Source organism: Styela clava, chromosome 12, assembly GCF_964204865.1.
Source record: "Styela clava chromosome 12, kaStyClav1.hap1.2, whole genome shotgun sequence".
Classification (NCBI taxonomy): domain Eukaryota; kingdom Metazoa; phylum Chordata; class Ascidiacea; order Stolidobranchia; family Styelidae; genus Styela; species Styela clava.
In genome coordinates, this window is record NC_135261.1 from 14,076,469 (window position 1) to 14,099,441 (window position 22,973).

General features: G+C 35.9%; 1 protein-coding gene and 1 long non-coding RNA gene across 4 annotated transcripts; both read left to right on the plus strand.

Annotated features, from left to right (window-relative positions):
• Positions 1 to 1,224: 1,224 nt before the first annotated feature.
• LOC144430373 (uncharacterized) lies at positions 1,225 to 2,750 on the plus strand. Its single transcript, XR_013479499.1, has 3 exons — positions 1,225 to 1,855; positions 2,035 to 2,132; positions 2,430 to 2,750. It is a non-coding gene; the product is annotated as an uncharacterized LOC144430373 (long non-coding RNA).
• A 3,056-nt stretch (positions 2,751 to 5,806) lies between these two features.
• Positions 5,807 to 20,008, plus strand: LOC144430674 (uncharacterized). Of its 3 annotated transcripts, XM_078118696.1 has the most exons (3): positions 5,833 to 6,242; positions 17,582 to 17,686; positions 17,971 to 20,008. In XM_078118696.1, the coding sequence occupies exons 1-3, from the start codon at positions 6,050 to 6,052 to the stop codon at positions 18,045 to 18,047; spliced, it is 375 nt and encodes a 124-aa protein (XP_077974822.1). In that variant the 5' UTR covers positions 5,833 to 6,049; the 3' UTR covers positions 18,048 to 20,008. The 3 variants fall into 3 exon arrangements, 2 of the variants coding, with proteins under 2 accessions (XP_077974823.1, XP_077974822.1); XR_013479663.1 differs by lacking the exons at positions 17,582 to 17,686; positions 17,971 to 20,008 and adding an exon at positions 6,648 to 6,756 and having other exon boundaries at positions 5,807 to 6,242; XM_078118697.1 differs by lacking the exon at positions 17,582 to 17,686 and having other exon boundaries at positions 5,819 to 6,242.
• Positions 20,009 to 22,973: the final 2,965 nt, after the last annotated feature.

Below are 22,973 nucleotides of genomic sequence, written 5' to 3' on the forward strand. Positions count from 1 at the left end.
GCAGTGGGGAGAGGATAGAGAGATAGCGTAGAGGGTCGAGGATAGGAAGGTTGAGGGCTTAATACAAAGAATCCAGCATTTCCATTACATTCGTCTGTTTATATTTGTCGAGTAAACGCGCACGTGGATGTCATTAAAAATGTAACCTTCCTTCCACCCAATGAAAGAATAACGGCGTGTTTAGCTTTATATCAATGCATTCTCTAAATTGAAGTACAAATCTTAGCTCATTGACTTTTGCAGTCAAGAATGTTTTCATACAATAACGTGACGGCGATGTCCTTAAAAGTGGAGTCACAATGTGACGTTGTTCCGATGCCTACGCCCTACTGTAAAGGTAATTTCTCCGCCCAAACCAAACGGCAGAGACATAACATCAGCAACAGCATTTATCACGGTTCTATGTGAAGTTAATACGGTAATTGACTGCTCAGGACAAGAGCATACCGACGACAACGACTGATTCACATATTTGGTGTCATGGAGCTCGTGAAGAGGTAGACTGTTATTTACGGAGCCCCACAATGAGAACGTAACAAAAACAAATTGTTACTTAATATTAATGAGTGATTTGAAATTACTCTAATTAATAACTCGGATGTATTTGCTGCTTCTTAAATTTTATTAATGTCATTTTGAGTAAACAATTAGTTCGTGGAGACTCTAGTTCTGCATGAAGCACTTTGAGTCTGTCTCTAGAGTAGATCTCTTGGTAAAAAGCGATCATGATACAGGTATGTACGGCCATAAAGAACAATCCTGAGATTTCGTCATCCAGCGTAATGGTATAGACGTGTATTAATGTGTTTAGTATCTATGTCGGGCACGGGCAGTGCACTGCAGTTGACTACGTTTGCGTTGAGTGTCGCATCGTGCTAAGCCTTCGGACTACTCTTGATTTCTAACCTGAGATTACCCCGCTTGGATTGGCAGGTTCAAATCCAGTAGAGAATAATTTAGTACCAGAGTATTGCTGGCGGCTTCCTCCCACTATCCCTACCCTAAGCTAGCGCTTCCCAAACTTTTTTCGCAACGGAATATTAATACTTTTTATGATGTAATTAAAGTTTTTTCTCTACTTTCGCTTGAGGCACATAATATGCAGCACCTACGCCAAATGGATTTTTCGAACCGTCTGTAAATACTTGTACATAGTCTTGATAGTTTTTGTGTATATGGTCAAGAAATGACGTTTGAAGTATTGTTGGTGAACATGTTGTACCATAAATCGTTAGAGATGTATCAATTTGCGGCGGCTTCATTATCCAGGAAGAAATCTTGAAATTGACATCTTTTGCAACAGAGAAGTCGGTAAAAAAGCTGTTGGTTGTTTTTATATTAAACGTTGCAAAGGATGATTTGTCAGCAAAATATTCTTCCCACGACTGTTTAAATAATTGTGCTGTAATTTCGCTGTCATGAGGAATCATGCTGCATTTGTAATGTAGATATTTTCTATAATGTATAATATGTAAAGACAGTTCGTTACACTGGGTTTGTAACGCTATAATAGGAGTACTTTTTAATGCAACCAAACATTGTGATTGGAATACAGCCAGTTTCCGCAATATAGTCGTTGTGCTTATTGTTCCTGTTATTGTTCTTTGATACGTTTTTAAAAAGTCGCTTTTCTCTTTGATTACTGGACCGATTGCTTTGAAATTTTCAGTAGTTAAAGATGGAATTTTTTTCTAGAAGGCTATCACTTTTATTAATTTCAAATATTCCTGTGAGCTTTATGAGATTCATTTTTATTTTGAGCTATGACGTCATCAGACTTTGCCACCATGTGGCGATTCCGCAAACATATATCGATCACTTGATCAACGAACAGGTTCCGTGGTCAAGCCTGCTGGTAAGTTACCGTGCCGTACCACAGTGAATTTCAGCGTAACGTGTCTATATATTTGAGCATAGCTCTCTTGTTTATGATGTAATCCCTTCAATATTTGTATACTGTAAGTAAACAATTACTTTCGACTGTGACCACTTGTAACACAAACATTTGTTTGATTTATGTGTTTATTATCACAGCTGAGTCCTATGAAAATGGCAACACGAAGTGACGAAGATCGTGTTTGCATCAGATTATTCAACATTTATCCTGACTGTTGATTGTAATAAATTTGAAGGTAAATTTTGAAGTGTAACAAGTGCAGAAAACAAATTAACTCTTACTTTGCATACAATCGCAAGTTTAGGAACTTGGGCGAAGATCTTATTTATTAAGTAACCGCGTCAGGAAACATCAAGCGCATTAAATAAAATAAAACTATAGTACGTCTTCAGCACAAAATAAATGACGCCATAATCATATAAAATGAAATAACTCCAAAGTGTGTAAAATAAGGTCTCAAAACTGAAACCGTGGCGCCGTGATTAGTTCATACCAATATTCACACTGAGACCAATAGTCTCAAATTTTTCAGGTATTCGATGAATCGGAGTGTATACACCAACATCATATATCCAACAGCGGAAGATCTTCTTGGCGCCAGGAATACTTCACATGATTTGAATGTGACATTACCTCTAAGCAGCGCCGGATTAATCATCAAACAATATAAGCATGTGCTTGGGGCACCAAGCAAAGAGGGGCACCACAAAAATTTTAGAGCATAATTTTTTATAGTTTATCGGTATTTATTAAAATATTACGAGTTCACCAAACGACTAAAACTTCAAAATATTCGCTTATTTTTTGTCTTCAAGTATCATATTAACCTTCTTTACTAAAAATAAACACTGAAACTTATTTATTGAACCCGAAATGGCCTATGAGTCGTTTTCTTAAATTGTTGTTGTTTTTTCGTTTCTAGTATTCACCTTGTTGATGCATTTTTGTTTTGTAAAAATTTTTATTCTCTTCAACAATTGGACCAATGAACTATTTACACTATGTGGCGGTTCCACTATCGCATTTCAACGATATAGTGGTCAGCAAAGTCGGGAGTTTTTTGATAAGGTAGACCAGGGTGGTTCAAACTCTGTCATGCTGATACATTCCGTGCGGCTCACAGAACAATTTTAGCATATATTTGTATCTAATGAAGGAACGTTTTGAGTTTTTTTCTAGATATTCCAACTGGGGGTTGAGATCCCGAAATTCAAACCTTTTTTCTAACGCTTTGTGCCTTTATTTTAGTAAAAACACTCTTCTGTTTATAAGCGTCAGCCATGTGACAGTAGTGACGAAACGCAGAGCCGACTTAACGCCGCGTAATCCAGTTTTTTTTTAGGTAGGTCCCGAAATACCAACTTAGACTGACTTGGTTGGTATTTGACGATGTCACTAAGCTTGCTCACGCTGCAAGTTTTTAAATAACTCAATATAACAATTCGTAATAAAATAAGTGTCGCAAGAAAGGTGAGATAAGAGAACACGGCGGAAATGTATTTCCTTGCCCATCACACAGTGTCTGGTTTGATTTCAAGTAATATCTGTCACGAAAGAATATAATTTAAAGCGACAATAAACGCGAGATGCGCAAAAAACAACGGTAATTCTCGGGAATTAACTTTAAAATAACTGAAGGCTTTATATATCTTCTTTACAAGAACGCCACCCATGCAACATAATAATAGTCTGATTAGAACGGTAAACTCTGGTTGTTTATTAAATTTAAAGTAAGTAAACTCGCGATATTTTGATCACTTTGGATCGCGAGGACTGGTTTTTTTTATAAAAAAAATACAGCATCTAAATCGATATATTCATTTAATTCTAATATGATTTTGATTGGTAAATACACTATTTTAATAATGTAAACCCACGATTGAAAGACAACATTTCTTCGTTATATAAAACACATAGGCTACTTAGTAAAATACAGTTGCCCAGTGATATTTTTCTCCGGTTAACGTATAATGAGCTACAACTCTACTCAAACGCAGTCTACTGCTTGATTACTAACACCGTGGACAAGGAATATGGTAAGTCATATATATATGATTGTTCCAGCGACATACATTGATTGAGTTGGTGGCGAAAGCCGTGTTGCCTTCAGGGAGCTAGAGCCGAGGATCTATTCTAGGACCTTTATGGCATTTTACATTTTTCTGAATGGTCTTAGTAAACGGGATTTGAATCCTTTAAAATAGGTTACATGTTCTCATGGATGGTTAATACCACAGAACCTGTTAATAAATGCGTGTATTACGTTATTTTGAAATTTCTTTGCGTCTTAAAATTGACCTAAATTATCGAAATCATCGCGATTAAAAACTGTAACTTAAAATAATCACGAATAATTCAATCAATCAATCAAATCGTTTTTTAGTAGCCATCCATGCAGGCAAACGCGCACAACAAAGTCAAAGCAAAATTTAAAAAATATATATATACATATTCATGACTTTCCCATAATGGAAAGGATCACCGCGAAATGACCATTCGGTATACATTGGTTAGGTAATTGTGCTTGCGGTGATTCTGCATTTCCTACTATAACTTTTTGTCTTCAAAACTGTAAATATGATGCATTAGCAACTGTGTTGTCGGTCTATGTATATTAGCAACGACCGGAAAGTAAATTTAAATATGAGCCTGTAACAATTTGATTACAACACGAAGGAACCCACGTCTTAATCAACTTTCCTATAGGAAATATCTTTTTACTATTTACCAAGCGTGGAGTATACAGGTTTTGATGCACGAATAACGTAAACCATGCTAAATTTATTTTACCTCTGCTCGTGATCACCTTACCATTCATGTCATAGACAAATTGTTATGACTAACAAATTAAGAAACCTGCAATTGCTTGGAGTTTAAAAAACAAGTATTTTCATCGGCCTTACATATCAAAACACTGTCTATAGGTTTGAGTTATTGAATGTAAAGCCATTTGGTTGCGAGGTCGAAACCATATGAAAAGGTAGAAACCGAGCGATTAAAGGATTGTTGCGAGTCTTTAGTGAATATAAAATAAGCCGTGCCGGAATGTCGAAATGAAACGTTTGTTGTTGCAGAAATTCATTTAAGTTATAAGATAATCCAAAGAAATTGTTTTGAAGTGCATGAGGAAGTGAGAACAGGTACGAAGTTATAAGTCGCATAAGACATTCCAGGTCAATGCGTAGATTGAGTTTATCTTGAAAGAATATGATGAATAAACAAACAAACCTATTGGTTTATGAATGAGTTTAAGTTAGAGATAGAAGGTTCTGCTGACAAATACACACCGTTCGAGTAAATTTGTTATTTCAGTTATTTCGTCCAGCCTAATGCTTATTACAAATAATTTTATTGTCTGATTCGGAATCGGAATTTAATTTTGATTTTTTAAACCAATTTCAATTTACCCGAATTCAGATTTTTGAGTATTAGTCTATTAAAAGCTATACTTTTTCAAAGATCTGTGTCTTTATGTGTTTTATTGGACAATTAAGATTATGATATACTGGTACACAGCAGGTGAAGTTTAAATATGTTTTGGATTATACATATATACTAATTAAATTGTTACTTATGCAGAGTTTATATCTAGAGTACTAATATATGAAAAATACCTAGTCGGTACCTTCAACACTTTACCGTTTATGTCTACCGCCTTTTGAATGCAGCTGAGTATTGACTAATAATCACCTTATGTTATGACTACCTAACATTGCCTTAAACTCGACAACGTAGTATATATACAGTATAATAGCTAATACCTTTGAAAAGTTCGCGAATAAAACAAAGAATATTGTTTCATTGGATAAAATTTGTAGTAACTTTATATATTTTGCTTATCGAAATTCACCTATAATTTAAAAACTACGTAAATGCAAATTATAGGGAAATTCGTGGTTATATAAAAAAAATTGTGTCATCAATGACCTCTTAGCTCAAATTGTTTCAAAATATATCGGTCGAAACTTAAATTTGGCCAAGCATTCATCTGATGCATACAGCATTTAGTGATGAAAGATGTTCATTTATATACCCGTTCTTAGTGGTACTTTAGGACACAGAGAGCAGTTTAGAATTAGGCTGTACATCAATACGTCCAATTACTATAATGTGTTAAAATGGAATCTATAACATCTATACAACAACAAACCCATGTGGTCTCCAATCGTGATGGTAGTATACATTCAAAAACCGGAAGCTTTAGAAAAAGACAACTTCAAAGACAAAATATGTCGTTCAAAGAAGAACCGGAATCCGAAAGTCAAAACTTTTCATTTCCTTCTGCTATATATGAAGAACGAAACGCAACTGAAAGACATGGATACCAAACGGAATTATATGGAAGGTTAGATGTTTCGCAAACCATTTTCTCTAATTCGAATATATCTGGCCTTACTTTGTTTTAACGTCACATCTCAATATCCAGAAACGCCTAAAATTTCTCCTGATTTAATATGAATAAGTATGTTTGTTCAAAATTTGAAAGATATTACAGATTATCATCCCTTGTGTCGTCATTAAACTTATTTTGTCATCAATGTAACAATTGTTTATACACTGGTAAAAATATCTAAGAAACTATAGATGTTCTAAACCTCATCTATATATAAATGAATATGCAACGGGTTATAACGGATGGCTAGCATAAAACGGATCCAAACTAGTAGGGGAATCGATTAGGTAATAGATTAAATTTTATAGCACAATACGTACAAGCAAGCAATGTGCTATTTTTGAAAATGAATAAAAGGCACTCCACAATCGGCCCATCGGTATTTGAGAAAAACCAAGATGGATAGATTTCAATCATCGAACTGTTATCATTTCTCTTCAAAAAACATGAATCATAGACAAAGCGCCCACTGATTTGGTGACAGTATACGGACTCGACTCGAATTTGCGAAATACAATGCAAAACTAGTTGTCGAAAAGTTTGGATCGATAGATGCATTATCACTGAATAACAACAAGTTGAGGGGAAAGGCAATTTACTCTCCATTGTGCCTGAGTTCCGGCTCTTCTTGGTCTTTGTCCATTTTGAGTTTATTTTAACTCGATATTTTGTGTAACAAATTAAGCAAATTACTGACTGGAACTTGTTGATGAGAGACTTGATATTAAATTTAATCATGAGCTACAACGTTTTGTTTGGGTACACCTGGTGATAAAAAGTTAAGTTGGCGGGACTAATGCATAGTGGGTAAATGTAGTTTTTATTCAGTGACTAAGAAATTCCTTTGCGACACACATCTTACCGCGCATAATTCTTCATTCTGAATCATTAGCCCCACTCTTAAAATTTTATTTATAAAACTTTTATAGATTTAAAAATATATATGAAAAGAACTATAACGCCATAACAAACAATTTTGATTAGCTAATAATCATTGGTTGGCCGAGGAATAGCGTGTTTAAAGATGCCGAAATATAATTTCTGGAAAGTCCAAAATATTTTTGAAGTTTTGTATGCGGACCTTCGGTAAAAATAGTTGAGTAGCCCTGGGCCCTAGGCTAGTGCGTCTCATCGTTTAAATCAGTAGATTGCCGCCGATGTAAGTTTATTCTTCATTATCGTAACGCACTCGCTTTGCCGAAGGCTGCCTTTCCCTAAATCAATTTTGTAGTAGGCTCGTGAGCTAATTTTCATGATTTTTAGTCTCAAAATGTCTCTCTGGTATCTCGGATGAACATTCCGGGTAAAATCTTATGACTTTAGTTTAGATACCACCGTGGCGATGAATGTACGCAATAAAAATAAAAGTCAAAACAAGAATTTTTACTTACATTTTTGAAATTATAATTTCGGCAGCGTATGCAGCTGTTCGAACGCAACGGTAAAAATATCTAAGAAACTATTGATGTTCTAAACCTCACCTATATATAAATGAATATGCAACGGGTTATAACGGATGGCTAGCATAAAACGGATCCAAACTAGTAGGGGAATCGATTAGGTAATAGATTAAATTTTATAGCACAATACGTACAAGCAAGCAATGTGCTATTTTTGAAAATGAACAAAAGGCACTCCACAATCGGCCCATCGGTATTTGAGAAAAACCAAGATGGATAGATTTCAATCATCGAACTGTTATCATTTCTCTTCAAAAAACATGAATCATAGACAAAGCGCCCACTGATTTGGTGACAGTATACGGACTCGACTCGAATTTGCGAAATACAATGCAAAACTAGTTGTCGAAAAGTTTGGATCGATAGATGCATTATCACTGAATAACAACAAGTTGAGGGGAAAGGCAATTTACTCTCCATTGTGCCTGAGTTCCGGCTCTTCTTGGTCTTTGTCCATTTTGAGTTTATTTTAACTCGATATTTTGTGTAACAAATTAAGCAAATTACTGACTGGAACTTGTTGATGAGAGACTTGATATTAAATTTAATCATGAGCTACAACGTTTTGTTTGGGTACACCTGGTGATAAAAAGTTAAGTTGGCGGGACTAATGCATAGTGGGTAAATGTAGTTTTTATTCAGTGACTAAGAAATTCCTTTGCGACACACATCTTACCGCGCATAATTCTTCATTCATAATCATTAGCCCCACTCTTAAAATTTTATTTATAAAACTTTTATAGATTTAAAAATATATATGAAAAGAACTATAACGCCATAACAAACAATTTTGATTAGCTAATAATCATTGGTTGGCCGAGGAATAGCGTGTTTAAAGATGCCGAAATATAATTTCTGGAAAGTCCAAAATATTTTTGAAGTTTTGTATGCGGACCTTCGGTAAAAATAGTTGAGTAGCCCTGGGCCCTAGGCTAGTGCGTCTCATCGTTTAAATCAGTAGATTGCCGCCGATGTAAGTTTATTCTTCATTATCGTAACGCACTCGCTTTGCCGAAGGCTGCCTTTCCCTAAATCAATTTTGTAGTAGGCTCGTGAGCTAATTTTCATGATTTTTAGTCTCAAAATGTCTCTCTGGTATCTCGGATGAACATTCCGGGTAAAATCTTATGACTTTAGTTTAGATACCACCGTGGCGATGAATGTACGCAATAAAAATAAAAGTCAAAACAAGAATTTTTACTTACATTTTTGAAATTATAATTTCGGCAGCGTATGCGGCTGTTCGAACGCAACGGTAAAAATATCTAAGAAACTATTGATGTTCTAAACCTCACCTATATATAAATGAATATGCAACGGGTTATAACGGATGGCTAGCATAAAACGGATCCAAACTAGTAGGGGAATCGATTAGGTAATAGATTAAATTTTATAGCACAATACGTACAAGCAAGCAATGTGCTATTTTTGAAAATGAATAAATGGCACTCCACAATCGGCCCATCGGTATTTGAGAAAAACCAAGATGGATAGATTTCAATCATCGAACTGTTATCATTTCTCTTCAAAAAACATGAATCATAGACAAAGCGCCCACTGATTTGGTGACAGTATACGGACTCGACTCGAATTTGCGAAATACAATGCAAAACTAGTTGTCGAAAAGTTTGGATCGATAGATGCATTATCACTGAATAACAACAAGTTGAGGGGAAAGGCAATTTACTCTCCATTGTGCCTGAGTTCCGGCTCTTCTTGGTCTTTGTCCATTTTGAGTTTATTTTAACTCGATATTTTGTGTAACAAATTAAGCAAATTACTGACTGGAACTTGTTGATGAGAGACTTGATATTAAAGTTAATCATGAGCTACAACGTTTTGTTTGGGTACACCTGGTGATAAAAAGTTAAGTTGGCGGGACTAATGCATAGTGGGTAAATGTAGTTTTTATTCAGTGACTAAGAAATTCCTTTGCGACACACATCTTACTACCAAATTGCTTTGGAAAACGTCTATCAAGTGTCCCACTGTACCCACCTGTGGGGCACATTCGGACAGACCTTGGGGCACAATGGGTCAGTCTGTCAAATTCAACGAAGTATGCCTTTAAAAATGAGCAATTAATCAGCATAATCGTCTAAACTCTAAAGAACAGGGAGACTTCAAATTTGAAGATTTAATATTTTTGAAATAAATGTTCTGAAATAGTTCAGATATTTTGACAAAAAATTTTGCAAACAAATTTGAATATTTCCTTCCTCGAATCTAAATCTGGAAATATTATTGATTCTCGAATATATTCCATATTGGGCCATGGGTCGAAAGAAACCATAATCTTACACAAAATATACGGCATCTCTAGGTTTCTGAGCACTTATTGTATCAAACACTCTCGAATTGTGCCCTGTAGGACATGTCCCACTGAACCCCGGTCCATTGTTCCCCATAGGAAGCAAATATTTTCAGACCATCCCTCGGCGAAATTCGGAAGGCTCATCCACTCGCCAACGTTATGAATATTTTACAGTGGACTAAAGCTGAAAAATACCAGACGGTGGTTTGTCATGTTAAAAGGCTAAAGTAGAAACAAAAAACTGGAACGGTGAAATTTTAGTTTCAACCTACCTAAACCAATTTCACCTCATAGCTTGCGCCGCTCTACCCGTCCATTGTCCGTTCGCGGGGACGTTGTAACTCACCGAAAGGCGGATTGAAACATCGAACCGTGGACAGGATTGCGGATATAGTATCAGTACGAGAGCTGATTTTCCACTGTGCCCGATGTCCCAACGTGCCCCATCTTCCCCTGCAATATTGGTTATAAGCACACTCAAATTTATTTATAGCACATTTGATCTGTTCCTGGAACTGAGCAAAAGCATGTGCCGGCCACGGAAATGAGATGATTAAATGTCCTTCAAACTAAAAAATCTATTTACACGGTGACTAACCCCGAACAACAGTAATTTTTCAAATGAAACTTTACAGCTCCTATGGAATCATTTGTACTATTTTTATTACTTGACAATTAACAACCTCCGAAATATTTCATCTAAAGATTTAGATGAAAAATACCACTAAGAAAGAAATTCTGTAAAAGAAGTTGAAATATTATTAAATCTTAATCAGTGCTGGGTTCAAAAATTTAAAATTGGGTTTTCTCTCGTATCGCCCCACCATCAACAGGTTCTACGGAACGCCAAATATAATCGTAATCGTTAACTACGGTGTTGCATTTGTTTAACGTCTAAAACAAGAACGGTTTCATTCCAATAACGAGCTCGCACGAACCCGCTGAATCGTACCACGAATCTTAATTGCAATTATATTTTCGGGTTTTCCCAAGATATATTGCTTCGAGGTCCTACTTTACAATACTAGGTTTCAAAATCACAACTGAAAGAATATTATTCTAGATATTTCAATATGCTTTGTATGAATAAAAAAAAGCGTAATGGTTATAAAATGAAATAAAAACAACGATAACACGCAGCAAGTTTTCAATATTATGACGGTATACAATTGGCACGAATAAAATTTAAAAGAAAACTCAGTCACGAAGGAGAAAAATTTTGTTTCATTCCCGAAGCTAATTTTATTTTAACCATAATATATATATTTACTCATTACTTCGGACTAAATTAATTCATAACGATGTCAATAACGTTCGGGATAAAAGCTGTCAATGTTCATATATCTCAAGTTTAGTAACGTTTCATGTCAGACATCTTTGTATGTAAAATATATTGTGGACAAAATATTAAAACTTGTATATATATTTGGGTCGTGAAAACAATTCCTCGCATAATTTGATGAAAGACATTACAAGGTTGGTTCAGATTATAATCAAAGGGGTGAAGGGCCCTTTTTAAGCCAAATAGAACGATGATTGGACATTAGAGCATTACTTGCTATTCACTTAATTGCCGCTGTATGGAGTATTCATGTCCAATATCAAGAGTTGTAAATATGACAGGTCTCAAACTTGTTTCGAGATGCGTCATTTTACTCACCAATGAAGTGTTGAGGCACGTTGGCTTAAAACTTCGATGGTTAACAACAGCAGCAGTCAAGGCAACTTTTTTAAATAAATCCATTTCTTCAATTTGTTCTTGGTTCTTACAGGACCCGATATTTAACCTAGAACTTTGCTGTTTACTTATAGTAGGACACTTTCTAGTTCATTTCGCACACTTTTCATCAGTGTTCCTCAAAATCCCCTCATTTCCTGGAAACTTAGCCGATCTTTCGTAAACCAAAAGTCATCGATAATTAAATAGAATCAAATTCTTGAAAAAAAATTTTCCGTAAATATGAAAAGTATTTTAAACAAAGATATGTTTTGGATTTTGATATAACAAATCCCTGATAATATGTAAAGCATTAATAAGCGATCCTGCGGCATTGCGACAAATTTTGTTACTTCGTCCGAGTGCTCGACTTTCATTTGATGGCTTTCAATTATTCCCACTTCCACAATGAAGCGATCGCATCAGATTATACAAAAGTTAAAAACAATGCGTTCCAGGCCTGCCGAAATCTACGTTACTATTCTAAAAGAAACATTCTAATATAGCCTATGTCTGAATATTTATTTGCTACATTGTTCTATAATAAAATGAGTAGATAATTAGTCCTAAGAACCATCAGATAATGTAATATTTGCGTCGTTGCATTATTTCGTTGAGAAGTCGGAAGCACTCATAACATCTGAGCATTGAGAATCATTTAGCATTGAGTCGATGTCACGTTCAAATCAATCAAAGTATTCCTAATGCCATAAAGGTATTTTGCCGAGAGGTATGGGGTTGGGTGTACACTTCGATTCACTGAATCCCTGCGAGATGTTGACTATGTCAATATTAACACTGTGTTTTAAAATAAGCATAAACCATATGACGAACCACGGCCTCTCGTCCGGTTACCATTCCATGTCGGGTATGGGATTAGTTAGTTATTTGTCTTCGGTACCATGGACTTGATGGTGGATTATTGGGATTTGTTCAAAGATAATTGTTTTAAAACAATTGTTCTAAATCAAATTTTTTTTTTGCCTGTTTTGTTCAAAATGACTGTACTATTTGATTTTTTTGTATTAAATAGGTTGAAGGAAAATGGATGTAAAAACTTGCCAAGCGCTTCTTATTTGCAATAAATCCTTCGAAACGGCGCAAATATCGATAACGGCTCATACACACCTTCTCAAGCTTTAGTTCAGTGCGACCGCAAACGTGGTTGGCGCAGTAAGACGCAATCGATAAGGTATTACGTGAGCGACCCTGCGACGAAACCACCTTGCGAAAATTGAAATGTGATTTCAGTTTGTAAAATTTTGAAGACTCACTTCAACCTTAAGAACAAAGTATGCAAAGCATAAATTAACCGAACAGGATTAATTAACCGTAATAATACCTTCATTTTATGAGAAAAATGTCAATACATAAACTCGAAATCCTTATTATGGCGTTATAACAGATTAGTTGTAGCGTCTTTGCATCAGAGGACTCTTACAATTAGCATAGCCTAGGCCAGGGCTACTCAACTGGCGGACCGCGGTCCGAATCCGGCCCTTCTGAGTATTCGATTCGGACCGCGCATAATTCTTCATTCTGAATCATTAGCCCCACTCTTAAAATTTTATTTATAAAACTTTTATAGATTTAAAAATATATATGAAAAGAACTATAACGCCATAACAAACAATTTTGATTAGCTAATAATCATTGGTTGGCCGAGGAATAGCGTGTTTAAAGATGCCGAAATATAATTTCTGGAAAGTCCAAAATATTTTTGAAGTTTTGTATGCGGACCTTCGGTAAAAATAGTTGAGTAGCCCTGGGCCCTAGGCTAGTGCGTCTCATCGTTTAAATCAGTAGATTGCCGCCGATGTAAGTTTATTCTTCATTATCGTAACGCACTCGCTTTGCCGAAGGCTGCCTTTCCCTAAATCAATTTTGTAGTAGGCTCGTGAGCTAATTTTCATGATTTTTCGTCTCAAAATGTCTCTCTGGTATCTCGGATGAACATTCCGGGTAAAATCTTATGACTTTAGTTTAGATACCACCGTGGCGATGAATGTACGCAATAAAAATAAAAGTCAAAACAAGAATTTTTACTTACATTTTTGAAATTATAATTTCGGCAGCGTATGCAGCTGTTCGAACGCAACGTTTTGACGTAGTTTAGCGGCGATGCAGGGGGTAATTCAATGAAAAGTACAAAGAATAAAGAAAAAAAATTGTTATAAAACATGATGTTTTTTTTAGAATTGATAAAAAACAAAACCCTACTGGAGGAAGGCGTATCCGATCAGCCATTACGTGAATCACCCTACGGCGGCGAAGATTCCAGCAATCCTCTCGCACATAACTATCCCCGCATGGGATTCGAACCTGCGAACTCATACAGAGTAATGAGAGATGCGATGGCGAGCGTATTCCTAACGCTTAGGACGATTAGTAACTCACTCAGTGTCTCACGGGGGATATTACTTGGCTCATCCGTGAAAAAAATTGCTCGTAGAAGTAAATGCTGTCAAATATTGAGGTCATAAAACTGCCTTTCCTAGCTTTACAGAAAAAAAGAGAAAAACAGATTGAAATACTTGACAGACGATAAAAATAAATTCAAACATGTGTCACTGGCAATAACAGCCATAAATGGACATAAAAGAAGCTTTAGATAGCTAGGTGATGCTTCTCGCGCGTTTGAACGACATTTTTTTCATTAGCGGTTCCAATAAGGGCTCAGATTTGTGAAAGACATTGGGATTCGAATAATACCGCGCGGGCCACTCGAAAACTTTCGGCGGGCCACGGGTTGGACCACCCTAACCTAGATGGTCAACAGCAGCAGCCAGAGCAACTTTATTAAATTTATTCATTTTTTCAAATTTAGTCCTGATTATTATGGGACCCTATACTTCACCTAGAACATTGCTGTTTACATATAGTAAAGCACTTTCTAGTTCATCTCGCACAATTTTCCCTTAGTGTCCCTTAAAAATTCATTATTTGGAAACTTCATCGACTTTATGTAAACCAAAATTCCTAGATAATTGAATAGAAATAAATTCTTTGAAATATGGAAAGTAGGCTATTCTAAACAAGGTATATCGAACGAGCATTAAAATCGGTGACCCAAAAGCAATTATGTTCAATATGTTTCGAATTGTGATACAGCGAATCACTGATAATATGTAAAGAAATAATTAGCGTACCTGTGGTATTGCGACGAATTTTGTTATTTCTCCCGAGTTCTCGACTTTCGTTTGTTGGCTCTCAACTTATTTCCACTTCCACAATTAAGCGATCACATCAGATTATACAAACGATAAAAATAATGCTTCCCAGGCCTGTCGAAAGCATAGTTCTTTAGACTACGTCTGAATATTTATTTGACACATTATTCTATAATAAAATGAGTAGATAATTATAAGTCTTAATAACCGTCAGATAATATAATATTTGCGTCGTTGCATTATCTTGTTGAGATGTCGAAAGCACCCATAACATCTGAGCATTGAGAATTATTTAGAGGTGAAATGGCCTTTAAATCAATCAAAGCATTCTTAATGTCAAGAAGGTCTTTTGCTGGTGGATATGGTGTTGGTGTATACAATTCGATCCACTGAATCCCTGCAAGATATTAACTATGTTTTTATTGACATTGTAATTTAAAATAAGACATGTTTGATATTTGTATGAAATAATCAACAATAAGTACGATGCCATTTTACGTAACAATATATGATCAAGGCAGCTGTTCTCTTGTGCTTGTCTGATTTCCCTGGCAGCACAATACTCAAAATCACATTTCAAAGTTATACCTCGATTTCAGTTAACGCATTTGCTGTAACTTGAAACAGTTAATTTACAAATAAGATGCTTTACTCGTTTTCATAAACTTACGGTTGTGTATGAATAAAAAGCTAATTCGTTTCTTGCCATTTCCATTACAATCAATACAAACGATGTATGTTGAATAGTCGGTTGCAACAATGATCTCCGTGTCACCATTCAAGATTCACCAGATTCATCTGTAACCGTACACACATGGATTATACAAACGGTTGTGTTACGACCATAGTGATCACAGTCGAAGTCACACTATATAGAAATATTGAATCAATCTGATTATAAAATGTTATTTTTTAAAACTGCCTTCGTTTTCTAATGAGTTGCTTGGTGTATTAGATATCAGATATTGCTTTTTGCTAAAAATGGATTCTAGTGCATAGTTACTTTTTTAATAAATCGAATATTCTAGTTTCCCGTCCGTTGGCCCAATATCACACTTTCACATACTTATTTACACGCAAGGCTGTATTCACGAAAAAAGCTCATTCTTCAGCTACCCCTGGATGCTGCTTTCGAACATGTATATAATTTGTGTACTTATTTGAAATGCCTCATGATAACTATAGGTTTGTAAAACTTAATCGCCGTGAAATCCTGATGGATTCCTTTTGAAAATAACACAAAACCTTCCTGCGCAACTGCTGTGTCATGGACGTGAGAAGAAACTCGAGAGTCGGCTTCTCTATGATCTGCGTCTTCTGTATTTATAGAAATAGTTCCAATTTACAATAATAAATCGGGTAGTGTTTAACAACTGATAACTCACGAATTCCTCGATATGTGTTGTTTCCTTGGTTTTGAAAAGTGCGACCACGAATTCTTTAGGCTCAGATATATGTTCGAAACTATAAATAACGTGTAATAGACTGCTTGTCAAAATACAATTATGAAGCTGCTTTAGATTCATTTTATATTAAGCTTTCTAAAACAGTGTTTCTCATTATCTACTCAAAAAGAAATAGCAGGTGAAATTCACTAAATTAATGTGCTTCGCAGGGTACACCCAAAATTTATTTATCTGCACAATCGATATGCTTTTGTGCCCTAAAGATACGAAAGATACCAATCTGACGATGAAATCTATTAAAACAAAGTTAAATATTATCGGATATCAATTAAAATATATTTTTGTCATCACCCAGAATTATCAAATTCCCATAGTTTCAATCATTGTGAGATTGAGCACGCATTGCAGCACCATATTGCAACGAGAACACACACTTGTACAAAAATGAAGGGTGCTCCCGAAGTATGCGAACCAAGATGGCGGACATCGGAACGTAACATGGGTAACAGGTTAGGGTTAGGCCATAAAATTTTTCCAATTTTCCCTATTTTAGTCCTATTATCAGTTCGAAGACTAGCCAAGAGCCTCCCGTAGTATTTATGCCTAAAATTATGGCCTAATCACAACCTAGTACACATATCACATTCCGATGTCCGCCATCTTGGTTCGCATACTTCGGGAGCCCCAAATGAAGTAAGTTTATTAAATATTGTTTACCCTTGGACTTCTGTTTGTGTATGATTATACCAGAACGTTACAGTAGTCTAAGACGCTTTGCACAAAAGTTGTTCTCTCCCTAGAACACTGGTTTTTAACCAGTCGGCCATAGCTGGTCCACAGGAACATTTTGAGGTGAGCCACAACCTATTAAAAATTGCTAGAGTTGCTGATAAAGTTAATTAAATTTGATGGTAGTAGCAATGGATGATGCTGCTTTTTGTTAAAGGGTGGTAATTTTTACCTAATTATTATCAAAAGGAAAGTGTCAATTTTCGCAGAAAAAATTTCATGTTTTTCGTGAAGTTTTTCAAGAAAATAGGTTGAGAACCATTGCTCTAGATTCTAGAATGTGTTGTATAAGGCTTATACTATAAGCTAAACTATCTTTGTGATGTTGTAGACAGACCTGTATACGCTGCGCAAAATTGCCTTGGTCCATTGGTTTTATGCTGAAGCGCACTTTCTGCTACCTGGGCATGTCAATAACAAAAATATCGTTTACAGGGGCACATCGGGTAGTCTTGCAGAGAATGTCACACCCAGTGCGCGGCATGTGTAGCCATTTGCGTACGAAATGTTCCGGACGAACAAGGAAACGAATATCGAACGGTGAATATGGAACATTATGTGACGGTGCTAGCGAAGTGCTGAATATTATTTGAACGACGTCGATGATTGAGATGATTAGTGGTTTCAGCAAAAATTTTTGTAAACAAAATTAGATAAATTTTCTCGAATTTCGAAGAAGTAACTAAGAAATTTAAGGGATTTGTTTCTTAGGTCACTCTGTATTTCGCCTTTTCTTTTCGAAGTATTTCATCCTTTTAACTTATATATTTAATACAGTATATTGCTTCAAACAAAGTTTTCATTTCAATTTCTTAACTCTTCAGGTCACAAAGACTTGAATACAAAACTTGCCTCCGACCAGTCCACATTCTTCTTTGGTGTCAAACCACATTTGTCATGAATGAACGAGGTTGATTGACTATGGGCATCTATAGCCATGCACAGTTATATACACTAATACAAATAGGCTGCATTTCAACTTAAATATTTTGCAGTTTATACAACCTTCCGCCAGCAACACTTCCAGGATCATATCGGCTGATGTGAGTCATTCCATATAGATATCCGACGGGATAGGAAATGACGTTTCCAATAATACTTCATGATTTCTTAGCTTTGTTTACAATCCTCTACCATGTACTCGTATATATCTGCACATTTTCAATGTGTACTGTTGTAAAGTTTCAGGTTCTTTGGAGAATAAAAGGGGCTAAATATAATTCAGTAATAAAATAAAATTTATTCCGAAGTTAGCACCTCTTGAAATTGAAGATTAAGAAAAAGTTAAAGTAAGAAATATGGATCCCAAAGATCTCGATGCCCACGGAATTATCCGTATATATTCTTCTCATCGTTTTATAAACTACCGCTCATCAGTTTATTTTCCGAAAGAATATTATTTTCAAACATTTTACTATGATTTGAAATAAATAAATAAAAAAAATGCTCATAAAATTAAACGAAAACGAGAAACGACAACATAGAAATATCAAAATTAATAAACCACAAGTTGAGTAACGTTTTATATCGAAAATATATGTATGTCAAACACATAGTTGACGAATTGAATGATTTATATGGGTCGTGAAAACAATTCATCGCATAAATTGATGAGGGATATCACAAATTAGTATCAAAGTAGTGAACGTCTTTTTTGACCAACCAATATCTGACCACCAAAAGTAAATTTAAATGAGGACTTCACCTGAACGAATCATTGGATTGACGTTGTACGAAGTATTGCTGCCACATTAGGGGTTGTGCTCCCGTGACCGCAGTCAGCCCCAATTACCGATTTCGCAAAAGTCATGAATATGATTAATCTAATACGTGATTTGTGGTGCAGACTCTTACTCACCGATGAAGTGTGGCTTCACCTATAGCCTATTTTATAGATAGCGTAACAGAGCGAAAGCATTGAGGCACATTGTTTCAAAACTTGGTTGGTCAACAGCAGCAGCCGATAAGGAAAGTTATTACATTTATTCTTTCATATTACTCCGAGTCTACGGACCTGATATTCCACAAAATATTTTACTGTTACCGTTTAGCGGAACAATTCTTAGGTAATTTTATAAATTTTTATACCAACGTAGTCTGCAAAGTCAGAAGAAATCGATCGCAGTCACCTAAATGCTCGCAGAACCGAACGACTTTTCATCACGTAGGCCCCAGAGTCCCATCCTAAACTCTGATTCACGTTTTATAATTATGTACGATTATTACAATTATATTTCTCTTTCAATCGGAGTTTTTCTCCGTGTATATAGATAAAGAGCAAAACAATATTTTGATGTAGAGCATAACCAGACAGAAGATTCTCAACGATCGAGTAAAATCCAATCGCAGTCACTTCAAAGATCGCAGTATAGACCCAAACCTGCATGACCCATTGTCGCAGAACAAAGAAGGGCGTCTTAAATATGTTGCGTCACAGTTGTCTCACCTGTGGCATGTGTCTCATTTGCCCCCCCCCTCCCAATTGTACAACGTGCCACAATTTTTCGCTCAAATTGTCCCACTTTTCCCATGTGCCCCACTTGTCCAATTTGCCGCCCGGAGTGTCCCACTTGTCGGACGTATCCCACGTGTCCCGCTTGGAAAATGAGGCACTACATATATATATCAATTTAATATGTTCTGGAATACCTGTTCGTCAATCTGAAAAATGATCACCGTAAACATAGTTCGCAGATACTATTTAATACTGTTTGTCTCCTACAATTCACTCTTAATCAAAGTTGGATATAACTTCAGAATCAACCGATGTATTAGGATTGTTGACAGACGATTCGCTTGACTTTGTTTGTTTTGATGGATTATATTTTTCGTCTTCCCTTTCGTTGTCGAGAATTGCATCAATCGTAAACCTGGTTCGCTTTGTGTTTTTCTGTAAGCTTGCTGTTGGTAATATTTCCCCGTTTGTTTTATTGCTATCTGCTGGACCAAAAAAGGGCCTTGTTTCGTTTACTGGACAAAACATACCTTGGAATAGGGGGAAACGACGTTGAACATAGTACAATATTGGTGCCTGAAGAAATACGTATTGGTCAGATTCCTTATGTACCATGCGGTATACTTTCATAAAGGAATTCTGATGCGATCTGTAGTGACCTCGGATTGTTCAAGTGTATCGCCGCGATAACTTGCACTTTTTATCACACTAAATATTGCGTATTCCCATAACATTGTTGTTATCTCATTAGTAGGTTTAGTTTTCACAATTGTGTCTATTAACGCGCGACATCACCTCCAATGAGTTCAATAATCGTAGATAGACGTTTATGTAAATTCAGATTTACCGATTTAATTACTTTAGAGTGTAATAGATAAAATGTTTAAATTATCGTTATCTATGCAACCCACAGGATACAACAATAATTAAGCAAGCGGGATTATTTGCCTAAATATCAAGAGATTAGCTGAAATATGCGACGGGAGTAGGCACTTGTAGTAGCTATTATAATTTATTCAACTGTGCGTTTCTATGAATTGGATTATTCCATTATCACAGACAGGCGTTTTTATGACTTTATTGGCCACTGAACACAGCTCATATGTTCCAGTCCATGTTACCACCAGGTGCGGACACCCGGGGAGGCGAAGGGGAGCGGTCGCCCCCCCAATAATTTCGCAAAAAATTTTTACACATGTTATTTCCGCCTTACAAAATTATCATGTTCGAAAAGTGCGATAGTCGAGCGCGATTAAACGGTTGTTAGTTACCGATATTATAACTGTTTTCTTACAATAATGTAGACCAACGCGCTTTCGGAGCACCTTACTTTTTCGTGAAACATGCGCACCCGCACGGGTAATACTCCGTCTTCAAACGCACCGCCGATCACGCGCCACGGTTTTGCACAACTAATTACAATTTAATATGGTTTTCTTATTGTCAAAATATTTCAATAGTGTTATTGTTGGCACTTGCGAGAGAAGTGAAAGAGGCAAACTTTCTTTACAACAATTATTCATTATCGCTAAAACATTAAATAGATTTAAAGATTTAAACAATTTTCACCGCTGGACGTATCTTTTCACGTTTTGGGTTTCGTGCAAGGCCCAGCATAATTTGCGGGCAAATATCAAAGCAATTAATATTTCTAAAAACGCTTATTCGACTTTTCAGACCACAGAAACTATCTGAAAAAGATATCCCCCCCCCCCCCCCCCCCCCCTTGGGATTTTTTTAAAACCTGAAAAAGTCGTCAATAACGCGTTCAATTGCCTTTTGCTAAAATCGCCGGTAGTTTTCATCATTGTGACCTGTTACGTTGGCGTTTATTCTCATTGAATCACATCTTTTCTACAAATTTGTGACACGATGACTATGATAATTATTTTATATTTGTACTAGCACGGAATTTTGAACCCGGCAAGTTCATCGGCGAGATTCTAAAGACAAATGAAGGAGTAAAATCCGAGATCTATATTTTTTGATTGAAAAGCAGCAATATAAAATACTAAAAATAAAACCGTAAACAATATAAGTTTTGTTGAGGCCCGCGACAGTTAAAAAACGCTTTTCTAGGCATCGAAAATCGCAAAATTTCGTGTTCCTACGGCACACATTATAGTTGGTTTCCGGTTGGCCTTCAAAAACATTTCGTTACTATCGAAACACAGTTAATTGTGGGCGGGATTTGACTTTTTATCCATTACTTTTAAGTTGACGTCGAAAATTTTCGTGTTGACTTTAAACAAGGTTGAGTACGCGACTTTGTCCCGGTTTGTGATGATATATAAGAGATTTTTAAAGTATATTCGATTAATTTTTATTGTACTGAAATAAATTTTACTTCGTGAAAATTGACAGAAAATATACAGATTTTGCGAAAGGTTTTATTTTTAAAAATAATCCGAGTGGCAGCATTGCGATTGAGTCAGTGTTACAAGTACATCTCAAATTTATCGAATTCGCAAAATAGCAAAAATACGGATTAAAACAATATATAAACGGGCAGTTTACCACACATTTTTATGTCCGCGGACTGCCGTATAGTGTTTTAGAGGGGCTCTTGTTTTGTCGACGCAACCGCAATTTTAATTGAAGACAATTAATTTAATAAATCAAGACATTTTAAATGTGCCCGTATCGGTCTTTGATTGATTACTTTGCACAAGTGAAAAATCATTTTTCGTTGAAAAGTCGTCTCTTTTAACAAGTGGCGTAATCGCGGCGACTGTTCGGCGTGGATTTCGAGGCGGTGAATTTGTATTTTCGATTTACTTGTATACTTTATAATTATTTTCTTTGTATGAAGTAATATTGTACTATACGGGATTTTATATCAGATATCGAGATTTTTGTAACGGCGATAACGATATCGGAAGATTGCAAAAATACGTATCAAAATTAAATAGATCTGGCAGCTTATTTCATATTTTTATGTCCACAAATCGACGTTGTATTTAGTTCACGAATATTTTTATTTTGACGTAAGAAGTCGCAACCGCGAGTTACGTTGAACACAATTAAATTAATAAATAGGGACATTTTAGAATCTCGTGGCTGACATGGATTGAATATTCTACGCGACAGAAAAATCATTATACGCTTAAAAAGGCGGCTCTTTTAACGAGCGCATAATCGCGGTGACTGTTACAGACGGCAAAGGGAATTTCCGACTTTGAACCCCCCCCCCCCCCCCCTTTTTTTTTTGAAAATCCTGGCTGCGCGCCTGAACTCGTGCCTGTTTATTTTCGAATTAAATTATGAATAAAAACCCTGCAAAGTCATTGCGTGAATCCTGAATGTTATTTCGAGTTCAAATGATGATTTAATAAATCGGCAATAATGGAAATTCTACTAGTCAAATCATCA